Source organism: Microcaecilia unicolor, chromosome 13 (assembly GCF_901765095.1).
Source record: "Microcaecilia unicolor chromosome 13, aMicUni1.1, whole genome shotgun sequence".
In the NCBI taxonomy this organism is placed as follows: domain Eukaryota; kingdom Metazoa; phylum Chordata; class Amphibia; order Gymnophiona; family Siphonopidae; genus Microcaecilia; species Microcaecilia unicolor.
In genome coordinates this window covers 16,071,441-16,095,514 of record NC_044043.1, presented here as the reverse complement: position 1 = coordinate 16,095,514, position 24,074 = coordinate 16,071,441, and the positions used below count along the sequence as shown (strand labels likewise).

Genomic DNA, 24,074 nt, shown 5'->3' with positions numbered 1-24,074 from the left:
CTTTCTTGGTCAGTGACTCCTAACATGGAACCTTGCATTACGTAGCTACAGTTCGGGTTCCTCTTTCCCACATGCATTAAACGTCATCTGCCATTTAGACGCCCAGTCTCCCAGTCTTTTAAGGTTCTCATGTAAGTTTTCACAATCCTCTTGCGTTTTAACAATTTTGAATAACTTTGAGGGGCATAACTGAACGAAAACGCCTATCTCCATGGGCGTTTATCTCCGAGAACGGGTCCGTGAAGGGGCGGACCGAACCGTATTTTGGGAAAAAAGACGCCTATGTTTTATTCAACAATGTGTGAGCTGGGCGTTTTTGTTTTTCAGCGATAATGGAAAATGAAAGCGCCCAGCTCAAAAACGAATAAATCCAAGACATTTATTCGTGGGAGGGGCCAGGATTCGTAGTGCACTGGTCCCCCTCACATGCCAGGACACCAACCGGGCACCCTAGGGGGCACTTTTACAAAAACAAAAAAAAAGGTAAAAGAGCTCCCAGGTGCATAGCACCCTTCCCTTGTGTGTTGAGCCCCCCAAATCCCCCTCAAAACCCACTGCCCACAAGTCTACACCATTATTATAGCCCTAAGGGGTGAAGGGGGGCACCTACATGTGGGTACAGTGGGTTTGGGGGGGTTGGACGACTAATAAGCATTAAGCAGCACAATTGTAACAGGTAGGGGGGATGGGCCTGGGTCCACCTGCCTGAAGTCCACTGCACCCCCTAACAACTCCTCCAGTGACCTGCATACTGCTGCCAGTGAGCTGGGTATGACATTTGAGGGTGAAAATAAAAAGTTGTGAAACATCATTTTTTTGTGGTGGGAGGGGGTTAGTGACCACTGGGGGAGTCAGGGGAGGTCATCCCCGATTCCCTCCAGTGGTCATCTGGTCATTTAGGGCACTTTTTGGGGCCTTATTCGTGAAAAAACAGGGTCCAGGAAAAGTGTCCTAAATTCTAGCTAAAAACGCATACTTTTTTCCCATTATCGGTGAAATGCGCCCATCTTTGTTCGGCAGATAACCACGCCCCAGTTCTGCCTTCGCCACACCTCTGACACGCCCCCATCAACTTTGTCCGCATCCGTGACGGAGTGCAGTTGAAAACGTCCAAAAATCGGCTTTCGATTATACCGCTTTATTCGTTTTTGTGAGATAAACGTCCATCTCCCGATTTAGGTCAGAACTTGGGCGTTTTTCTCATTCGATTATAAGCAGGTTTGTGTCCCTATAACCAGCCCCTCCAAATGACACACCATTATGATTTATAACAAATTACTACTCTACCTATGAAAAGTTATTCCCTTATTATACTTCCTCTGTGTACATCCCTATGCACAAGCCAGTGGCATTTTAAAAAATTTAACTTTTTTTTTTTTTTTTACAGTATCCTCCCCACCCCACCCCACCTCCCTATTACAGACCTCCTTCCTGCTCCCCTGAGACGAAGGGTCCCACTCCCAGCACATACCTGAAGGCAGCGTCCCTGGTGATCTAGTGGATTCTTCAGGGCAGGAAAGATCTGCGAGGTGGGGGTCAGGAAGTTTGGAAAGGGCGCTGAAGGTAGACGTGATTGGAAATTTGGGAAGTTTAGGGGGAGTGCACTTAGGCCACTACAGTTCTTTTGGGAAGGGGAGTTGGGGGGAGGTGCAAGGTGTCACGTGGAGGGCATTATCGAACGGGGCGCCCAAGTTTTTATGAGGATGTCCTCGTGAAGGGGCAGGGAAACCTGTATTATCGAAACAAGATGGGTGTCCATCTTTCGTTTTGATAATACGGTCAGGGACGCCCAAATCTCAACATTTAGGTCGACCTTAGAGATGGTCGTCCTTAGAGATGGTCATTCTCGGTTTTCAGCGATAATGGAAACCGAGGACGCCCATCTCAGAAACGACCAAATCCAAACCATTTGGTCGTGGGAGGAGCCAGCATTCGTAGTGCACTGGTCCCCCTCACATACCAGGACACCAACCGGGCACCCTAGGGGGCACCGCAGTGGACTTCATAAATTGCTCCCAGGTGCATTGCTCCCTTACCTTGGGTGGTCAGCCCCCCAAAACCCACTCCCCACAACTGTACACCACTACCATAGCCGTTAGGGATGAAGGAGGGTGCCTACATGTGGGTACAGTGGGTTTGTGGTGGGTTTTGAAGGGCTCACATTTACCATCACAAGTGTAACAGGTAGGGGGGGGTGGGCCTGGATCCGCCTGCCAGAAGTGCTGGCATAGAGGCTGGCAAAAAATATTTTAAAAGTTTTTGTTGTAGGGTGGGAGGGGGTTAGTGACCACTGGGGGAGTAAGGGGAGGTCATCCCCGATTCCCTCCGGTGGTCATCTGGTCAGATCAGACACCTTTTTGAGGCTTGGTCGCAAGAAAAAATGGACCAAGTAAAGTCGGCCAAGTGCTCGTCAGGGATGCCCTTCTTTTTTCCATTATCGGCCGAGGATGCCCATGTGTTAAGCACGCCTTCGCTACACTTCCAACACCCCCCTGTGAACTTTGGTCGTCCCCGCAACGGAAAGCAGTTGAGGACGCCCAAAATCAGCATTCGATTATGCCAATTTGGGCGACTCTGGGAGGACGCCCATCTTGCGATTTGTGTCGAAAGATAGGCGCCCTTCTCTTTCGAAAATAAGCCTGATAGGCTACCAGAGTGTTTTTTTTTATTGGAGGAGGAGGGGTGTAAGAGAGCCACTGGGCCATGGATTTTTTGAAGGGAGTCAAAGGACAGTGTGGGAGGTGAAAGGGACCCACTGGGACGCCATGGATTTTTGGGGGGAGTGGGGGGTAGAGGGAGGCAAAAGAACACCTGTAGCACATCAAATACCATTATGAACACCCCAGGGAAACATGAATAATTTTGAAAAATTTGGCAAATAGTTCTCTAGGGTGTAATAAGATGTGCAAGGGATTCTGCTTGTGTAGTACAATTTCATAGCCACTTCTTGCAAAGCTTTTCGTGGGTACTTAACTAATAATCAAACACTGCTGCAAAATATGTGGTCTTGAGATAAGTATGCAAGGACATAAGAAACAATCCATGGTAAGACTGACTATGTAATGTGTTTAGTATATTATTTCTTGCAAATATTAATGTCCAGATGATCAAAAGCAAACAAAGGTGCTAGAAATAGCGCCCTACTAGCGCCTGTTTGCTCCCGCTCGATGATCAGAGCTGGCCACCACATAGTAACATAGTAGATGACGGCAGAAAAAGACCTGCACGGTCCATCCAGTCTGCCCAAGAAGATAAATTCATATGTGCTACTTTTTTTATTTGTACTGTCCTCTTCAGTGCACAGACCGTATAAGTCTGGCCAGCCCTATCCCCGCCTCCCAACCACCAAACCCGCCTCCCAACCACCAGCTCTGGCATAGACCATATAAGTCTGCCCAGCACTATCCCTGCCACCCACCACCGGCTCTGGCACAGACCGTATAAGTCTGCCCAGCACTATCCCCGCCGCCCAACCACCAGCCCCGGCACAGACCGTATAAGTCTGCCCAGCACTAGTCCCGCCTCCCAACCACCAGCTCCAGCACAGACCGTATATGTCTGCCCACACTAGCCCCGCCTCCCAACCACCAGCTCTGCCACCCATTCTAGGCTAAGCTCCTGAGGATCCCTTTCTTCTGCACAGGATTCCTTTATGTTTATCCCACGCATGTTTGAATTCCGTTACCGTTTTCATCTCCACCACCTCCCGCGGGAGGGCATTCCAAGCATCCACCACCCTCTACGTGAAAAAATACTTCCTGACATTCTTCTTGAGTCTGCCCCCCTTCAATCTCATTTCATGCCCTACAGCCTTCCCATCTCCGGAAAAGGTTCGTTTGCGGATTAATACCTTTCAAATATTTGAACGTCTGTATCATATCACCCCTGTTCCTCCTTTCCTCCAGGGTATACATGTTCAGGTCCGCAAGTCTCTCCTCATACGTCTTGTAACGCAAATCCCATACCATCCTCGTAGCTTTTCTTTGCACCGCTTCAATTCTTTTTTCATCCTTAGCAAGATACGGCCTCCAAAACTGAACACAATACTCCAGGTGGGGCCTCACCAACGACTTGCATCAACACCTCTTTTCTTCTGCTGGTCACACCTCTCTCTATATGTAACAACGTACTGGCCAGCTCTGAATGCAATGAGCACGCAAATGCATGCTCCCCAATGCTCAGCGGGCAACGCACCAAATATCGGCACTGCAGGTTTATCTTGCAACAGTGTGAAGACACAAGCAAGTTGCACCGATGAGGTCACCAACTTTATTGAAAAATCATTATTTAAAAATATATATTAATGAGGTTTTGCATATCAGCACTGGTTTGCTAATAAGATTGCCTACATATATTACGTGGTGGGAGTAAAGGGACTATACCAAAATAAAGATAGGGGGATTTCTACCCTGAAACTATTCAAGAAATGCATTTATTGTTGGTCCAATAAAAATATATCACTCTATAAATGTTTGTTTTTATTTATTCATCTTTGTTTCTGAATATTCTAGGTGACTGGGTCCAATTCTTACAGATGCAGGTCACACAGCCATTACTGAAATGTGTCTGCACATTTCTGATTTTAGTCCTAAGTACTACATGGATCCTTTTCATAGGGACCTGAAACAGGAGGTGGTATTCATGGGTCAGGTGTGAACAAGTGCAGAAGAGGTCCCTGGCTCTGAAGGATTCTGTTTCTGAAGAGACCTGTCTGTGAAAAAGTCACAGGTCTGAACAGGTCTCTGGCTTTAGCATGGTCTAATTTAATCACTCTGGAGGGCTTTGCCTCTGGAGGATGCTCTGGCTTTAAAAGGCTAGATGGCTCTCGCAATATTTTTGAAGGGAGCCACTGTCCATCTTCCCCTGATGGCTAGTTATCTATGTGGTGGCTGATACAGTTTGTCTGCATAGTTGGACTTGTAAGGTTTGGGGCTTACGAGTGGGATATATGCCACCAGGCCGTGTGGAAGGTTTAAAGACTGGGCACGTGGCTGAGAAACCCGGCACTGGTCTACTTGAGTACCCAAGGGTGGGAGGATTCTGTATGGAGGGGCTGAAGGTAGAGGGAAAGGAGCCGCTTTATCAGAAGAGATGAGAAACGCTGGTGTTAATCTGTAGGTCCTAGGTGCTGCTGAGTGCTGACTAACTGGTACCCTACACACACGTGAGCTTTGAGAAGCTGCAATATTCAGTCTTGCTTGAAGCGAATGTTGGATTCTCTGGTTCCTTAGAAGAACTTCCTGCAGTTTCTCCAGCTGGCATTTTCTCAGGTGCACACCTTTTCTGCCACTTTGAAATGTCTCCAGGAAGCTATTAAGAGAGACAGTACCTTCCAGAAACCTCTCCACTTGAGCCTGTGAAAAGACAGGATCGGAAGAAACACTGAGACATAATGCAAGACTTACACATTAACTAACTGAAAATAGAAGAGGAGGAAATATTAAGGCCTTGGACAGAGTCTCCCAAAACCGTCCTGGTGACTCCATAGCCAGTTAGGTTCCTATATATCTGCAATACATATGCATGAAGTAAATCTGCATACTTTGGAGGCCCAGTGTATAAAATTTATCTCATGCATGTTCGTGGTGGATATCCTGGAAATTCACTGGCTATGGGGTCCCAAGGACAGATTTGGGAAGCCCTGGCATAGAATAATACTAATAAACAAGGAATTATAGAGTTCTCTGGAGCTAATATTTTATGGGTGATCAACATTTATGCATATTGGACTGCAGCTAGTGGAAGTCGATCACTCTTTCACCTCTTCCTTTCCCTGTATGGGCCACAGTCATTTCTCCACCACAGAACCTTGTTTCCTTTCTAATCTGGAAGTGCATGTACTACAGAACAAAGAAGGCAGAGCTGCGGACAGTAAGCATGGGCGAGTAGCTAGATGCTAAAGGAATGAGAGGGAGGGATGGAACTTGGGACAGGCATGACAAATTAAGAAAGAGACCCAGAGAGAGGCAGAGTAGGAACTAAGGAGGTGTTCAGAAATGGAGGTCTGGAGTGATGACAGAGGACAGGGCCAGCAGAAAGGGTGATGGCACAGAGTATGGGGATGACCGGGCTTGGAGATGCAATGAGGGGAGGTGATGGGAGAGGACAGAGATATGGAAAAGAAAAATAGGGTTAGTAATATGAAAGTTAAGAGGTGAAAGAGAGAGATGGAAAAAGAACTAATGGAATTGGGAAAGACAGAAAAATTATGTGTACAGGGGAGAAGAGGAAACTATCCTACATTTTGGGGATGACATCAAGAGAGAAAGGGGATGGGAGGGGAGGGTTGGGTTTGGGGAATGGTTGGCATGCTGAATTATGCTGTTGAATGTTGACTAAATTTCTTCAATAAAGTTGTCAAAACAAAAAAAAAAAGGAAAAAAGACAGAAACGCTAAAAACAAAAGAGATTATAATGTAAAAATGAGAGGAAAATACAGAAATAGGGAAAACAACTTTATTTTGAAGTTAAATGCTGGGCTGTGTGACATGTACATATAAAAAAACCTTCCAAAATTCTTCCTAAAATTGTACTTAAATGGTTTAATGCTTTATTCATTTATATTCTGCCTTAACCAAGGTGGGCCACAAATAAAACATACATAATCATATATAAAACAAACTATTACTCACAATTTTAAAAAATCACAAATAATAAAAGTACAGAACTGCTCCTAAATAAAGTTCCATCTCCTGCTCCATGTCACCTGTTCTTTCTGATACATGAGACTGGAAAAATTAATTCTTACCTGATAATTTTCTTTCCATTAGTTCCAACAGATTCATCCAGAGACTTGTGGGTTGTGTCCCTCTACCAGCAGGTGGAGATAGAGAGAACCTCCAAGGTTTGCTATATGTGGATCTGCGCAGCCAGCTGAACCTCAGTATGAATGATACCAAAGCAGTAGAATGGAAACAACAGAAAACTCTCCTGACATTGTCAGACCAATTGCCCAATATACTTCCACCACTTCTATATTTATTTATTTTATTTTTTAATCAAACGAAGGAACATTCAGAACGGAACCCGAAAAAAACTAACCAACCGCAACCAAACCGCAGACAGTAAACCCAGTGGGGGGGTCTCTGGATTAATCTGTTGGGACTAATGAAAAGAAAATTATCAGGTAAGAATTAATTTTTCCTTCCATGGTGTCCCACAGATCAATCCAGAGACTTGTGGGATGTACCCAAGCAGTCCTCAAGTAGGGCGGGACACCCCCAACCTTGCAGAAATCACCGACGAGCCAAACACCGCATCTTGATGAGCTGCCACATCCACCCGATAATGACGAGTGAATGTATGGACTGAAGCCCATGTAGCTGCCCTACAGATATCTTCCAGAGAAACCAAACGGGACTCTGCATAGGAGGAAGCTTGAGCTCATGTAGAATGAGCACAAACTTGCAAAAGGGGCTTGCTTGCCCAATGCCACGTATGCCAAACAGAAGGCCTCCCGCAACCAATGGGCTATGGTGTCCTTGGATGCCATATGATCCTTCTTACTGCCTCCAAAAAGGACGAAGAGATAGTGAGAAAGTCGAAATTCATTCATCACCTCCAACTACCTGAGAAGAGCCCATCTCACGTCAAGGCAGCGAAGAGCTCGGAATTGCTCAGAGTAATCTTCCCGGCGGAAGGCCGGCAAATACAGGGACTGCCCCAAGTGGAAACGAGAAACCACCTTGGGCAAAAATGAAGGAACTGTCCTAATCGATACCCCCGCCTCTGTAAAACGCTGGAAGGGGTCTCTGCAAGAAAGGGCCTGCAACTCTGAAATTAATCGAGCGGAAGTAATGGCTACAAGGAAAATCACCTTCAAGGTGAGATCCTTAATCGTAATCCCCAATAAGGGTTCGAAAGGAGGACGCTGAAGCGCTTTGAGAACTAAATTAAGGTTCTAGGATGGCAGAACTGGCATGTGAGGAGGTGCAAACGATTTACACCCCTCAAGGAACGAACCACATCCGGGTGGGAGGTGATGGATGCCCCCTGAAGCTGGCCTCTAAAACATGCCAGAGCTGCAACCTGCACCTTAAGAGAACTCAACGAGAGTAATTTTTGTACAGCCTCCTGAAGAAATGCGAGGATAACCGATATTGAAGCTGAAGCTGTTGACAATCCCGAACTTGCACACCACGAATCGAAGGTACGCCACACCCTGGTATAAGCTATCAAGGTGGATCTTTTCCGAGCCTACAGCATCGTAGCGATAACCGTGTCCAGATACCCTTTTCTTCTCAACCTCGCCCTTTCAAGGGCCAGGCCGTAAGACCAAAGGGGGAGGGATCCTCCACTGTGACTGCCCCTGCAGCAGGAGACCGTGCTGTGTCAGTTGCAGAAAAGGACGATCGAACAGAAGCCTGATCACATCTGCGTACCAAGGTCATCTGGGCCAATCCGGGCCCACTAGGATCACTCGACCGGGATGACTGGCAAAGCGAGTCAGTAACCTGCCCATCATTGGCCACAAGGGAAAGGCATAGAGCAGGCCCCTGGGCCAAGGTTGAAGAAGGGCATCGATGCCTTCTGAGCCCAGCTCTCATCCCCTGCTGAAGAAACGGGGAACCTTCGCATTGAATGCAGTGGCCATTAAGTCTATTTCTGGCATCCCCCAACGGGCAGTTATCTGATCGAAGGCCAGAGGGGACAGCGTCCACTTCCCCGGCTCCAACTGGTGGTGACTGTGACCCTGCTATATGAGCCGCTGTCAAGAAAGAGAGATGAGTCTCTGCCCAACGGCAGATCAGAGTCGCCTCGCGCATTAGGGGTGCACTCCTGGTGCCCCCCTGATGGTTTATGTAGGCGACCGCCATCGCATTGTCTGAAAGAACTCGAACTGGGCAACTGCGGAGAAGAGACAGAAACTCCAGAAGGACCAGATGAATCACCCGTAACTCCAAGCGGTTGATGGACCATGACGCCTCCGTCAAAGTCCAAACGCCCTGGGCCATCTGTTGCAGGCAATGAGCCCCGCAGCCAGACAGTGACACATCCATGGTCACTATCTTCCAGTCCGGGGTTGCCAGAGGAATGTCCAACACCAGATTCTTTTGAATGAACCACCAGTGCAGACTGTGTGAAGATGGGCCGAACATGTCACCCGAACCTCGCAATCCTCAGAGAGCGGAGACCAACGGCTCAGAAGGTGCCACTGGAGGGGGTGCATGTGAGCTCTGGCCTACTTTACCACGTCCAAGGTGGAGGCCATGGAACCTGCGGGTTCGGAGTTTGAAACAGTGCTCGTAACTGAGCCTGTAACTGCTGTGCTCGAGCTGAAGGAAGAGAAACTATCCCTATTTAGATACTGAAGCACGCCCCCAAGTATTCCAGCGTTTGGGAAGGTGTTAGGCTACACTTCGGGAAGTTGATCACCCAACCAAGCGACTGAAGCAACCCGACCACTTTGTCGGTTGCCTACCGACTCTCCTCGAAAGAAGACACCTGCACAAGCCAGTCGTCTAGATAGGGATGGACCTGAATCCCTTCCTTCCTGAGATAGGCCGCCTTGGAAAAGGTCCGAGGTGCTGTGGCTAGGCCAGAGGGCATTGATTTGAATTGAAAATGACGCCCGAGCACTGCAAAGTGAAGAAAGCGCCTGTGGGGAGGCCAGATTGGAATGTGTAAATAGGCCTCTTTGAGATCGAGAGAGGTCAAAAACTCCCTTGCTGTACCGCTGCAATCACCGATCGGAGGGTTTCCATGCAGAAAAGCCGAACCTGTAAGGACTTGCTGATGCACTTAAGATCAAAGACGGGTTGCCAAGAACCGCCTTTTTTTGGCACCACAAAATAAATGGAGTATCGACTGCACCCTCTTTCTGCTGGGGGTACAGGCTGGACGGCACCCAGCTGTTGTAAGTTGAGGAGGGTGTGTCGAATGGCCCACACCTTGGCAGGACATTTGCAAGGAGATTCCAGAAAACAGTCTACTATCGGACAAGCCAATTCTAACTTGTAGTCATCTCTGATAACCTCCAAGACCCATTCATCGGATGTTACCCTGGTCCACTCCACCAGGAATAGGGACAGTCTGCCCCCAATAACCGGCTGGATATGGACCAGGGCCCCATCACTGGGCGGACCTGGCTGCGGGCTGGTTTCTGTTACTGGAAAGAAAGGCCCGTCTGTCACCTTGCTCTCTGAAAAGTGTCAGGCTGGTCGTGAGCCCTAGAGCCTAGGCAGTGGCCTAGTATAGCTTTTAGGCCAAGGCCTAGGATGGACCGAACAGGTACTATACGCCACCCCAGCTACCAAGCCCTGCAGCAACCAACTTGCACCTCCAGAAAAGGGAAGATAGGGCAATCTGGCGGGCCTCACGGCCTATCGGGAACCGATTCACTCAGAATTCAAGCATGCGGGCCTCACGGCCTAACTGGAACCGACTCATACTTAGGGAGGGGAGAAAGAGACTAAACAAGGGGTCCGGAGCACCAGCAACACCTTCCGTGCTGGTAATCAAAGAGAAAGGGAAGTATACACAGAAACACGTCAAGCTGTAGCCCACCACACACAAAGAAGATGAGGGACTGTAATATAAGATACTGTATGCAGAGACCCTCAGCAGACAGGGAAGGGAAAAGTCCGCAAAACGGAGTGCGGAGCCTAACACACACCCAGCACAGAAAGGGACAGTGCTCTGTAATACAGGAAGTAGTACAGCAAAAAGAATAAAAACAGTCACAAGGGAAAGATTGCTCCAAACACTCAGCTGCCAGAGGCAGGCAATCATAGGCGCCATGGGTGCTTGAGCACCCCCAATATTTCACCCACCGGACGTTCGTTCCCTCCCTCCCTCCGAGTTCCAGGGTCGTCGTCCCTCCCTTCCTCCGAGTTCCAGGCCCCCTCCCTCCGAATTTTAAAAGCCATCTTCATTTACCTCGTCGGGGTTAAGGCGGCCGGCAGCAGCGGTAAAAGGCGTGCAGGCTCGGCGCTTACTTCAGTTTTCCCTTCTCTCTCTCTCAGCTCTGGTCCCGCCCTTGCGGAAACAGGAAATGAGGGTGGGACCAGAGCTGAGAGAGAGAGAAGGGAAAAATGAAGTAAGCGCCGAGCCTGCACCCTTCACATACAAAGAGATCCATTATTTACAGCCAAGCCACAAGATACCACCGTATCTGCTCTGACCCAAGGGACAGAGACAGACACCTTGAAATCCTGACTGCATCCTTCGAACGGAAAGGCTACAACCCTAAAATCATCTCCAAAAATATTGCCTCCTCCCTCAAAACACCCAGGGAAAATCTGCTACAGTACAAAGAAAAAAAAGCCACAGACAGAATCCCCCTTATAGTGACATACAACCCAGAGCTGGAAAATTTAAGAAAAATCATAAAAGATCTTCAGCCTCTACTCCAGGAGGATGAATTACTGAAAGAGATATTCCCATCCCCACCAGTGCTTGCTTTCTGACAGCCACCCAACTTAAAACACAAGCTAATCAGAAGTAAACTCCCAACACAGACTCAAAAAGAAGAGAATGGCACACATCCTTGCAATATATCCAGCTGCAAGCTATGCCAAAACATTTCACAGGACCCCACAGTCATTCACAAAGGAAAAATATTCAACATAAAGGAATCTTTTACATGCTCATCTTCCAATGTGGTATACATCATTCAGTGTAAAAAATGTGACGAAGGATGTTATATTGGAGAAACAAGCCAGATGCTAAAGACAAGATTTAATTTACATAGACATCACATGAAGAATGCCAGTACCTGCCAGGATTCCACCCCTGTGGGGCAGCACTTGACAAAACCAGAACACTGTACCAGTGATTTCATAGTAAGAATCCTGAAAGGTAACTTTAAAACAACACAGGAACGTAAGACCTTTGAAGTCAGAATGATTGAATATTTTGACACCCAATAGACAAGACTTAACAAGGATCTGGGTTTTCTAGCCCATTATAAACCATAAAGTTGTATTGCTCTGTTTGTCACCCTCCTCTCACCTATCCACCCCCATCCTGTTAGACTATCACTGAAATGCTTTGATGTTCCCATGCATATCTCCTATCCACCCCCACCCTGTTAGACTGTCACTGAAATGCTTTGATGTTTCACTTGTATATACTGTCATCTACCACATTTGCTTATTTCCGATCTGACGAAGAAGGGCAACCTTCGAAAGCTAATCAAGAAATGTATTGTTATGTCCAATAAAAAAGGTATCATCTTATTTTCTTTTCCATGTTTTATTTCTATTGATTACCTTTAAAAGTGGACTAACACGGCTACCACACCTCTCTACTTGGGGTCCTCCAAGAAATTTTATTTAAAGAGCAGGACCTCATGTACTAGTGATCAAGTTGTGTACTTCATTATGTGCCCCTGATCATTGTATTATATTGGACACATCAACTGAAACAAAGACTGGCTGAGCATATTTGCAACATTAGACATCAAAGGAAAGAGGCTCCTTTGGTGTCCCATTGGTTGTTAAAGAATCATTTGCTGGAGGATCTTAAATGTGTGGTCTTGTTTCAGTTGACACTGCCTAGAGGAGGTGATATTACTGAGGATTGAGCAGCAGTACATTTTTTCTTGGAATACGGTGGCCCCGAATGGACTAAACATGGAGGCTGAGTGGATTTAAGGTACATTTCCCTTTAAGGGTTGGGAGGGGTATGGCTAGGATATAAGTATTTAACCCCGGTAGTAGAATGTGAGGGCATGAAGCCTGAGGATAGGATATCCGAGACTTTGGCTGGATGGTAGTCTCATTGGTAAGCAGCTACAAGTAGTATCAATATGTTGTATGATTAAATGAAGTTTACATTGATATGGTCATCTATGAATGATGATTAGTGTTGTTGGGTGTTTGCAGAATATATCAGAAGTAGTTCCTCCTGAAGAAGAGCACTACAAAATGCGGTCACGCATTGAGGAACGGGGAAGATCTGAGGAACAGAGGAGTTCTTGGGGCTTTTTTCATTTTTATTTGTACTGAAGGAAGTTCTCCCGTATGGTGGATTATTATTGAAAGGAGAGTGCGTTGAAACCATTCATGGCAAGTTAGAGCATTTTTTGGAATGAAATCATGTGGGAACACAATTTCTTGAGGATGTAAAGTTTGTCATGAAATCGCCAATTCTGAACAAAGAGCGATTTTTCATCAAGGACTGATATGTTTGTATAACAGTTTGTTGTGGCACATGGGAGCCCTGATTGGAATTATCAATAGTTACAGCTGGGTCTCGAAGTAAAGTGAGGAGTGACAGTTGCTCACAGTGGTTTTTATCAGAAAGATGCACTGAAGGCATGCATCTTTAACACTTTGTGTGTGTACGCTGACAGTACGCTGGCAGTAATTGAATTTAAATTGTGTGAAACCCACATATGCAATATTTCACTAGAATGTGAAGACAGTATAAGATAACATTGCTCAAATGTGATGATCAGTCGTGATATGTTCACAATGTGTGTATAACAATTTGATATGTACAATACTCATAGGGGATTGAACTGACTCAGTAATTAGTGATATGTAAGTTGGTAGGGATTTGTTACAATAAAATGATTTTGATATATAAATACATGTCTGGAGCACAGTAAATAAGAGAGTAAATACATTGAGTGCTCTGGTTGTGAATAGTTTATCCCCTGTTTTTGAAGTAGACTTTAAGATAAATATGACAAAAATCAGAAATTTTTAATATTACTATAGATACTGAAATAGCAACATCCTTGCAACGATGGTTTCCATTTTGCTGGGCTCCACATCGTATTCGGTATCTTGGTATTGATTTGACACAGAATATAACTGATGTACATGCGGGAAATCTTCCTTCCAAAGTGGAGGAACGTTTTGAGGACTGGAGGGAGGGACTTCACATATTATGGGTGGGGAGAATAAAAATATGGTTAAGATGATGCTGTTACCAAAGTTGATGTACCTATTTATGGCCTAGCCCTTCTGGTAGCAAAGATTTTGTTTGTAAAGTTAAAGCGGAAGGTATTCAGTTACATCTGGCATAAACGCCCTCCTAGGGTTAGGGCTAGAGCCAGTGGTGTGCTGGAGCTGGCTCGCGAGAGCCGGTTGTTACTTTTTTCAGAATTTTGGGAGCCGGTTGTTAAAGAAGCTACTTTAACAACCGGCTCCCAAAATTTGGGCTCTGGTCCCCACCTGGCAGTGTCGACGGCATCCCCTGTGGCTTTGGGCACCTTCTCACACCGTCACACGCAGCACTTCTTCTCTTGTTTCTCCTCCTCCCCCCCCCCCCCAAACCTCTCTTCTTTAGCTTCGCGCGAACCCGCGCTTAACACTGCTTAAAAAAGAAAAATTAACACGTCAGCAGGAACAGGCTGCCTCCCTTCAGCACTCGGGGGTGGAACACGCTGAAGGAAGGCACCTGGGATTGGCTGAAGCAGCCTGTTCCTGCTGATGTGTTAACACTGCTTAAAAAAAATTAAACGGAGAAGACGGGCAAGAGGCAAGGAAGTGCGAGGGGAGAGAGCAGATAGGTGTTGCGGGGGGGGGGGGGGCAGGGGAGAGAAGAGAATCGCTGGGTATGGGTGGCTGGAGGGGGGACAGGGGAGCAATGAGAATCGATGGGTATGGGTGGCTGGAGGGGGGGCAGAGGAGAGAAGAGAATCGTTGGGTATGGGTGGCTGGAGGGGGGCAGAGGAGAGAAGAGAATCGCTGGGTAGGGGTGGCTGGAGGGGGGGAAGGGAGAGAAGAGAATCGATGGGTATGGATGGATAGAGGGGGGCAGGGGAGAGAAGAGAATTGCTGATATGGATGGATGGAGGGAGGGGAGAGGAGAGTTGCTGGACATGGGTGGATGGAGGACAGGGCTGGGGGAAAAGGAGGGTTGCTGGACATGGGTGGATAGAGGGGAGGGCAGGGGGAGAGGAGGGTTGCTGGACATGGGTGGATGGAGAGGTGGGCAGGGGGGAGAGGAGGTATGCTGGACATGGGTGGAGGAGAGGGAAGGGAGAGAGAAGAAATGCTGGACATGGATGGAGGGGAGTGAGGAAGGAGATGAGATGAGGGAAAAGGAAGAGAGGAGAAAAACACATGGATGAAGAAAATAGGCAGAAGATAGATCCACTGGACAGTCAAGTCTGCGGAGGACCCAGCTTTTACTTACGGATGTAGGGCAAGAAATGAAGAAGAAAGGCGGAAAGTAAAGAAATAAATGGAAAGGAAGCCCTGGATACGGAGTTAAGAGGACAGATAGCAGCAGAATCGGATACTGGGCAAGCATGATCAGAAAAACAAAGTCACCAGACAACAAAGGTAGAAAAAAATCATTTTATTTTCATTATAGTGTTTGGAATATGTCCACTTTGAGAATCAGGTGCTCAACATTAAAAGTTTATATTTACTTACTTATTTATGGCATTTTATCTCACATTAAACATGAATTAGATTGGAACCTGGGATCATTTAATTTTTTTTTCCTGGAGTAATGCATTGCCCCCTCCCCCCAGGCTCTCTCCCCGGCTATAGCCAGTTCTGCAATTTGGGGGTGGGGGAGGGCGCAGAGGTGGACGAGGGGCGCAGAGGTGGACCGAGGAGAGAGCCTCTTGTTAAACATTTACTAGCACACCACTGGCTAGAGCTTTACATCACCCCAAAAACAGGGAGAACATAAGAGTAGCCATATTGGGTCAGACCAATGGTCCATCTAGCCCAGTATTCTGTTTTCCAAACAATGGCCAAGCCAGGTCACAAGTACCTGGCAGAAACCCACATCATGGGAACACTCCATACTACAAATCCCAGGGCAAGCAGTTGCTTCCAATATCTGTCTCAATAGCAGACTAAACTTTTCCTCCAGGAATTTGTGCAAACCTTTTTTAAACCCAGATACGCTAACTGCTGTAACCACCTCCTCCGGCAAAGAGTTCCACACATTCTGGGGCTCTGGAAACTCCCAATGGCTGGTGCACAGCACAGCTAAGTTTTGTTTTACAGCTTCTACAAAAAATGTCTATTCTGGTGTCACATCAGTAACACCACAAACTTCCTGCAGTACCAGATGCCGTCTTAAGTAACACAAAACCGTGCAAAGAGATACTCAGAATGAATGTAGCAAACCTGTCACGCTTTAACACTGACTGTCAGGATTCAAAACAGCGGGAATCTGGACTATGAAAATATTACACTAGGTCTTAGATCTCACACTAGAAAACCTGAACGAGGGATAAGATCTGCATAGAATCCCTCCCTTTGTTTATACATGCAGAACAAAGGCAGCTTCAAGTATCATATATGTTACCAAAAGCTAGAAACAGAAATTGGAAACCTCTAAGACTAAACCGGAAACCTCAAGAAGTCAGACTCTTGATGCAGTGCAGTTCTGCAGAAATCAAATCAGAAATGCGCTTCCTCCTGTATTGAGTAAACTACGAAAGATACATTCTTAAGGCTTACATATTTTATTTATGTATTGGGATTTATTTAACTGCCTTTATGAAGAGATTCACCCATGGAAGAGTACAGCAGGGGTGCAGCAGTTTAACATAACACTTACAGTTTTGTTAACAGCATAACGATAGTAATTTGACCAAATTTAAGGGGTTCTTTTATAAAGCCGCACTGCTGATTCTTGATGCAGCAAATGAGGGGAAACCCATTCAATTCCTATGGGCTTCCTCTCATTTACCACGTGGGAATCGCCAGCGTGGCTTTGTAAAACAAGCCCTAAATGAGGTAAACTTGGAAACAGCAAACTGAAACCTAATAATAGGACTAACGTGAAACAGTATCAGAAATGAATACACTTAGCAGAACTGTACAACAATCATACCACACAAATATGACCAATGTCAGTACAATACAAACAATACCATAATAGACGGCACGGAAGAACATTCAAATAACACGATGTCAGCATAATACCAATGAAACACATAATAAGCACAAATTAGAATATTCAAATAATAATAGATATGATGTTAATGTTTTTCTACAATACAGCTGACTATGTAGCCAAGGGGCCATTCAGATATACAGATGGGGATAGTGGCATAGCCACGGGGAGGGGAGAAGGGCCTAGGCCCCCTCAATTTTGTTGGCGGGACTCACCAAGCCCCGCCAGCAGCTTTCTGCATGACGATATTTGCCGCCGCGCTACCTGCCCTGCTTCCCCCTCCCTCCTGCGCATGCCCAGTTTTAATGAAATTGAGCATTTACTTTTGTTGGGTACCCAAAGAATCTCTATTTTGTCTGACTTCAGGCAGAGATTTTTTTTTTTTTGCCCATTCCTGAGTTGAAGTTAGTCTAATACGACCATGTCACCCCTTTATTACGACAGGAACACTTGCTTCCATTTCCAAAAGGATTCTTTATGGGAAAACAAGTGAGGAAAAGTACATGCAGGGATGTGGTGAGGGGAGCCTCTGAAAGAATCCTCATGACACCAGCCACCATAGGATATCCAAAGAGTATTCATTCTTCAGCTTCCCAGTATCTCTCCACTCTTATCTCTCCCTACATTCCTCCACGGGAACTCCGTCTACTGGGTAAATTTCTGTTATCAGTACCCTTCTCCTCTACTTCCAGCTCCAGACTCCGTTTCTTTCATCTTGCTATCTTGCTGCACTGTATGCCTGGAATAGACTTCCTGAGTCAATACATCAAGCTCCGTCTCTGGCTGTATTCAAATCTAGGGTAAACGCCCATCTTTTTGAAGCTTTTAACTCCTATTCACTTGTTCAGTACCCATGTCTGTTTTATCATTCCCACCTTAAGTAATTCCCTAATCCCTTGTCTGTCTTGATTAGATTGTAAGCTCTGTCGAGAAGGGGATGTCTCTTACATGTTCAGTGTACAGCGCTGCGTATGTCTAGTAGCACTATAAAAATGATAAGTAGTAGTAACTCGATGGATAAAATCAGTTTGCAGGCCATGTGTACAGTGCCAAGACCGCACAGAAGCGGAAAATTAGCCTCAAATGCTTTTTTTCTACTGTTGTCATTCAGATATCTTATTAGTATCACCTTGGACGTGGTCTCTTTTCCAGTATTCTCTTGGTGGTCTCCTCATTTCTTTTCCAAGCTCTTCTAATTTTTTTTTTTTTTTTTTGCTTTTCCCTCCCCTCTCCTGCATTCTTCATTTCCTCCCCTTCATTTGAAATTTATCTTTCCTTTTCCTCTCTATCTATCTATCTATCTATCTATCTATCTATCTATCTATCTATCTATCTATCTACTTATAAGTAGATTTCATCCTCCTTTTCCCCTTGATTCTACTTGTCTCAACCCTTCCATGCCTAATTCTCCCTGCCACCACCACCACCACTTGGTGGCTCCCATTCCCAGTTTCCAGCTATCTGGCTCCTTTGTACTTCTACTTTGATATTTGCCTCTTTCTTGCTGCCTCAATGCCATTCTCCCTACTCCCCAACCATGCTCACAATGACTCTCATTCTCTCTTTCCAGCTAACCCTCACATTTCTTCAACCATTCCTTTCTTCTCATCCCCTTCCAAGCATTCCTACCCCCATCTCTTTCATTCTCCTTCATCGTCCCTCCCCATGGTCAGTCTTATTTTGCCACCTCTTTTCACTTCTTACCAGCTTTCAATTTCCAATTCTCACTCCTCCCCACCCCAAGCCTTAACATTACCTCTCTGTTCTCATGCCTTCCCTGATTGATTGATTGATTGATTTATTGAATTTGTATTCTACATTTTCCTCCCTAGTGGTTGGTTCAATGTGGCTTACAGTTAACTTAAAGTGAACCGGTTACATGTTATATAGTCGTATGAAGCCTTGTTCTGGTAGTGGAACAATGCAAGTTTGATGCGTTCAGTCTGTAGTCATGCTTATGGAGTGTTGACTGGTTGTGTGGTTGGTTAAGTGAGTTTGTCGTTGGAAAAGAATTTTCTGAAGAAGTGGGCTTTTAAGTGTTTTCTAAATGTGAGGTAGTTGTTCATGAGTTTTAGTTCTTTTGGTAGAGAATTCCACACTTTAGTGCAGACGTATGTGAAGCTGCTAGTATATGCAGTTGTGTATTTCAGTCAGTATTTCTTATTTTGCTCTGCTACCCACTCCCTAGTACCAGTAGTGTAGCCAGACTGCCAATTTTGGATGGGCCTGAGTCCAAAGTGGCGGTCACAAAATTCTCTCTCCCATCCTTCCCCCGGTCACCCCTTCTCAAAATACAAACACCTTAGCTGAAGACTTCATCCTTGGTGGCCAGAACTCCTATCAAGTTCTGCAGTCAATGGCATTGTCCTGGAGCCATTGATGCAGGTGGCACCCCACACATTCTCAGTTTTCACGCTTGTGTGATCAAACTGAGAATATGTGGTGTGTTGGCATCATTGTTGGCCCAGGGACATTGCCACTGACTGCCAAGTTTGGTAGGAGTTCTGGCTGCCCTGCCACCCCAAGTGCTCCATCTCCATCCTCCCTATTTACCTTGTTCTAGGAACTGCCTCTCATTCCCTCCTCAGTCCCAGCTCCTTCCCTGTCACTCACCCCTTCCCCTCTTTCTATTTTCCCTTTCACTCCTAATTCAGTCCCTCCCCAATTTTCAACCTCTCTCATCTCCTCCACAGAATCAAGTTCCATTCCATTGCCCATCACTCCCCTTACCAGCTCTTCTCTCCACCCTTCAGCTGTCACCCCCCATCAGTGCTGGTACTGGAAGGACACCACCACCCCAGTACTGCACCAGAGCATCAGCACTGGAAGAACAGCACCTCCTAAAAGGACAGGACTTCTAGTGATGCAACAGCACCTATCCTGTATGGAAGGGAAGCGCCTCAAGCCAGGACTTTCCTATAGCGTTGACACTGGAAAAACAATACTTTCAGCAGTGTAGTCCTTGCCCTAATACACAGAGGGCCCAATATTCAGCCGGTGGTAATCAGCATTTTGCTAACTGTTGCTGGTGCTAAACCTGGAAATTCAATGTCAGGCCATGTCCAGGCACTGGCATCAAATTTCCAGATTTGTCCAGCTGGCTAACGCATAGTCAGTTAAGTACACTTAGACCCAGATGCACAAAACTTATCAAGCCAGCAGCATGGTTTTCACAATAGATCTAGCTGGTTTAGTGAGCAAGGAGTATAGAGAGATATGCCCAAAAGGGTTCTCCGAGTTCTTTTGCTGTCACCATAGCAGCTAACGAAAATTGTATGCAAAGCTATTATAATGAGCTAATTAGTATATAAATGTGCATGCAAAACCTCAACCGTTTTCCAAACGAAGCACAGAAGCAGCTCCTACTTTTACCATGGAAAATTTAACGGGTGGTCAGGAGCTGCCGGTACTGCCTAGAATGACAGCTGAAGTGGAGGAAAGAATCAACAGCCCGTCAGAGCTGTGAAAATTATTACAGTTTTCCATTTGAGGTATTATTAGACTATGTTTGTGCTTTTCCTGGAAAATAAATGCAAGATATGATTATAAACTAGACAGCCACCTTCTTATCTGAAGTTTCTAATTTTCGCCTGTACTGATGGCTGTTTGCCAAATGTGATCAGGAAACAGGGAATGGAAGGAGGGTTAAAGAACAGCGAAAGAAAGAGAAACTTATCTGAACACTGCAGGCTCCAGGACTCCATCGGCGGGGAGCGGGTGGCCGGCACCTCCGCCCCGGTGCCCTCCCTGCCCCACCCACCACTGCCACCATCTACACGCTGCCTCCCGTATCCAAAAAAAGTAGGCAGCCACCTCCTTATCCAAAGTTTCTAAATTTCGCTTGTACCGGGGGTTGCCCGCCAGATGTGATCAAGAAATTGGGAATGGATGGAGGGTTAAAGCACAGCGAAAGAAAGAAAAACTTATTTGAGCAAGCAAACACTGCAGGTTCAGCGGAACTCCATCGGCGGGGAGTGGGTGGCTGGCAACTGCGCCCCGGTGCCCTCCTCGCCAGCACTGCTCCACCCGCCGCCATCTAGACACTGCCACCCGTATCCAAAAAAACCTGGTGCTTGTGCTTGCACAAAAATCCAATTAAAAAAAAAAAGACTACTTCTACTGCAATCTGCGTGTATGAAAGCCATCTGTGGCATGCACAGAGGAGCTATGCTTAGCGATTGGCTGCTCTGCGCATGCTCAGCTGACCGACTGGCTTCCCCCTATCACATGCAAATGAGCCTGTTTGCAAAAGCAGCGAGCAGCTCATTTGCATGCGATTCGTTTTGAGCATCTGGGTGTCAACCGGCTATGGGTTACTACATAAAGATACGACTGACTTTTATGAGGTCCTATTTATGCGATTAACTTGGCTAGTTATTTACTTCAAAATCTTTTTTATTCATGAATAATAAAGAATTATTACAATCTGCATAGTGTCCATGAATTTTTCTCCATTATAAACAAACTTGGCTGGTTAAGTGATGAATATCGGCACTTAACTGGCTACATGCCAACTTCACCCCTGGAACACCCCCAAAATAGCCGATTTTTAGTTCAGTGCTAACTGGTTATTTTCAGCTTCACTAACCAGCTAAATGCTGCTGAAAATTAGCAATTAGTCCTGAACAGGCAATTTAAGCGGCCAGGACTCACAGATGGTTAAATTGTGTTGACTATCGACGCAAGAGTTCACAGACTAGACTCACCTCTGACTCTGCCTCCGCTCTGTCCAGCTCAGCCTGGATGTGGATCACTGCAGCCTGAAGGTTCCACTTCTGCAAATGAATCTCTGAAAACAAGAGATGTGAAGTATCCAGATCAGGAAAAAGGTTTATCCTTGCTGAAAGCTTTTCTTTCATTCTGTGCTAGCTACATCAGGTCCCTGATGCAATGCAATGCAAGAACAATCCATGATTCACAAACTCATACAGTACACAGCTCCTCTGGACTACAAGGCACCTCCATCCTGCTCAAGAGAAACCTCATCCAGAGGAAAAATCAGTGTCCTTGGCCACAGAATCTGTGCTCTCTGTGCTGAAATGTGAACTGCTGCCACTTCATTAAGTCAAAAGTGAAAGGCTCTGCCTCCCTGAGGCCGCCGGCTCTAGGAATGACAGAAACTGTATATTTACTGTTCAGAAACCGAGAGGTGATTTCCCAGTGGTTACATAAGAACATAAGAGTAGCTATACTGGGTCAGACCAATGGTCCATCTAGCCCAGTATCCTATTTTACAAACAGTGGCCAAGCCAGGTCACAGTACCTGGCAGAAACCCGCATTGTGGCAACACTCCATACTACAAATGCCAGGGCAAGCAGTTGCTTCCCAGGTCTGTCTCAATAGCAGACTATGGACTTTTCCTCCAGGAATTTGTCCAAACCTTTTTTAAACCCAGATACGCTAACCACTGGTTACCATATCCTCCAGCAAAGAGTTCCACAGCAGCTTAACTATTTGTTGAGTGAAAAAAATATTTCCTCCTATTTGTTTTAAAAGTATTTCCATTTAACTTTCTCAAGTATCCCCTAGTCTTTGTACTTTTGGAATGAGTAAAACAATCGATTTACTTCTACTCATTCTACACCACTCAGGATTTTGTAGACCTCAATCATATCTTCCCTGATCCGTCTCTTTTCCAAGCTGAAAAGCCCTAACCTCTTTAGCCTTTCCTCATAGGAAAGGACTTCCACCCCCTTTATCATTTTGGTCGCTCTTCTTTAAACCTTTTCTAATTCCACTATTATGTTTTTTGAGATATAGTGACCAGAACTGAACGCAATACTCAAGGTGGTTACAGCAGTGGCGTAGCTACGTGGGGCCTGAGGGGGCCGGGGCCCCCGCAGATTCACCCCCGGACCCCCCTCCCGGCGAACCCGCCCCCGCCTACCTTTACTTTTGCTGGCAGGGGATCCCACTCCCCGCCAGCTGACGTCTTCTCAGTCCTTCCTGCTCTTCAATTTGTTTGCTGACGTCCTGCACGTTGTACGTGCAGGACGTCAGACTCAGAGAACAGTTCTGTTCTCTGAGTCTGCATTTTACTACTAGCGGGAGCGGTAAAGAGCCTTGCTCCTGCGGTTAAAAAAACAAAACAATTACTGCGAGTCCTGTCGCTCTATCTCTTTTTTAAACCTCTGTTCTGGAATTTTCTGGCCTTTTCTTTTGGGTCTGCTTATTTCTGTGAGTTTCCACTGAGTGGCAAGACAGGAATTTCTGGCTGACCACAAACTGACAAGACCATTGCCATGACATCCCAACCAACTGTCTTGTTACAAACAGGGTTGCCAGGTGGAAAAAATTTTTCCCACCCAATCGAGCCCAAATCCAGCCCAAAACCCACCCAAAGTCAAACCCCGCCCCTGACACCCCCACCCCCGCGTCATCACCCCCGCCCCCGCCGTCATTGGCCCCACCTCCCCCATCATCGGCCCCGCCCAAAACGTCACTAACCCCGCCCCCGAAAAAACCGCTTTTAAAACCGCCCAAAAGACCCAAAAGGAGCCCAAAAAACCGCAACCCGCCGCGGGCAAAAATTTCCCGCGGCAGGTCGCGGAAAACCACCCACCTGGCAACATTGGTTACAAATAAACAGACCAGACCCCCCCCCCCCAACTCCAACTGTTTGTTACTAAGCAGAGGTGTGGCAAGGACACTAAGGCCCTATCACAGGTCTCCTATGTACTTGCAGGATTGCTGATTGGGTGATATATGAGGTGGTCCTTTGTGTGATGGGAAGGGTATATAATGGCTTATGGGCTGCTCTTCTAAAGAGACTCTGAAATAGTCCTGAGTGATGGCAAGAGTTTCATATCCTTGTATCAGCCTATTTCCAGGGGGGGTACTCTTCCCCCCCCCCCTTTGATAGAAACTAATTCTCTATATCTAAAAATCTTTCTTTCTTTCTCTCTGTTCTGTGACCTTTGAATGAGGAACAAACTCTTCTTCCTTCTTTATACAATTAGTTTAATTACTTATAATTACCAGAGGTACTGATGTTAGATTCTGTAAGTTTGTTAAAACTTGATATCTGATATCTGATGCTGTGCTGTTGGGTGAGTAATTAAAAAGACTTTTCTCTCTGATTCCTGTACAATTATTTTTTCTATAATATTTTATAAAATTCGTAAGTTTTTTAGAGAATAGCAAATCAAATGCGCAGCTTAGTACACCTCCTTCCTCTATGCAGCTGCAAGGACTGCACAAAGCTCCTGATTGACTGCACTATGCAATTTGCTCTGGCTATGATGGTGGTTCG

At 46.1% G+C, this 24,074-nt stretch overlaps 1 protein-coding gene across 2 annotated transcripts in view; it reads right to left on the bottom strand.

Moving 5' to 3' along the window:
* Nucleotides 1-4,223: 4,223 nt before the first annotated feature.
* VPS37D (VPS37D subunit of ESCRT-I) overlaps nt 4,224-24,074 on the bottom strand; it is a 55,134-nt gene continuing 35,283 nt past the window's right edge. For both annotated transcript variants that reach the window (XM_030185619.1, XM_030185620.1), the window contains exons 3-4: nt 21,528-21,610; nt 4,224-5,354 (exon numbers count right to left, since the gene is read on the bottom strand). In XM_030185619.1, the coding sequence (XP_030041479.1) occupies nt 4,875-5,354; nt 21,528-21,610 (563 nt within the window). In that variant the 3' untranslated portion in view covers nt 4,224-4,874. The remainder of the gene's footprint in view (nt 5,355-21,527; nt 21,611-24,074) is intronic.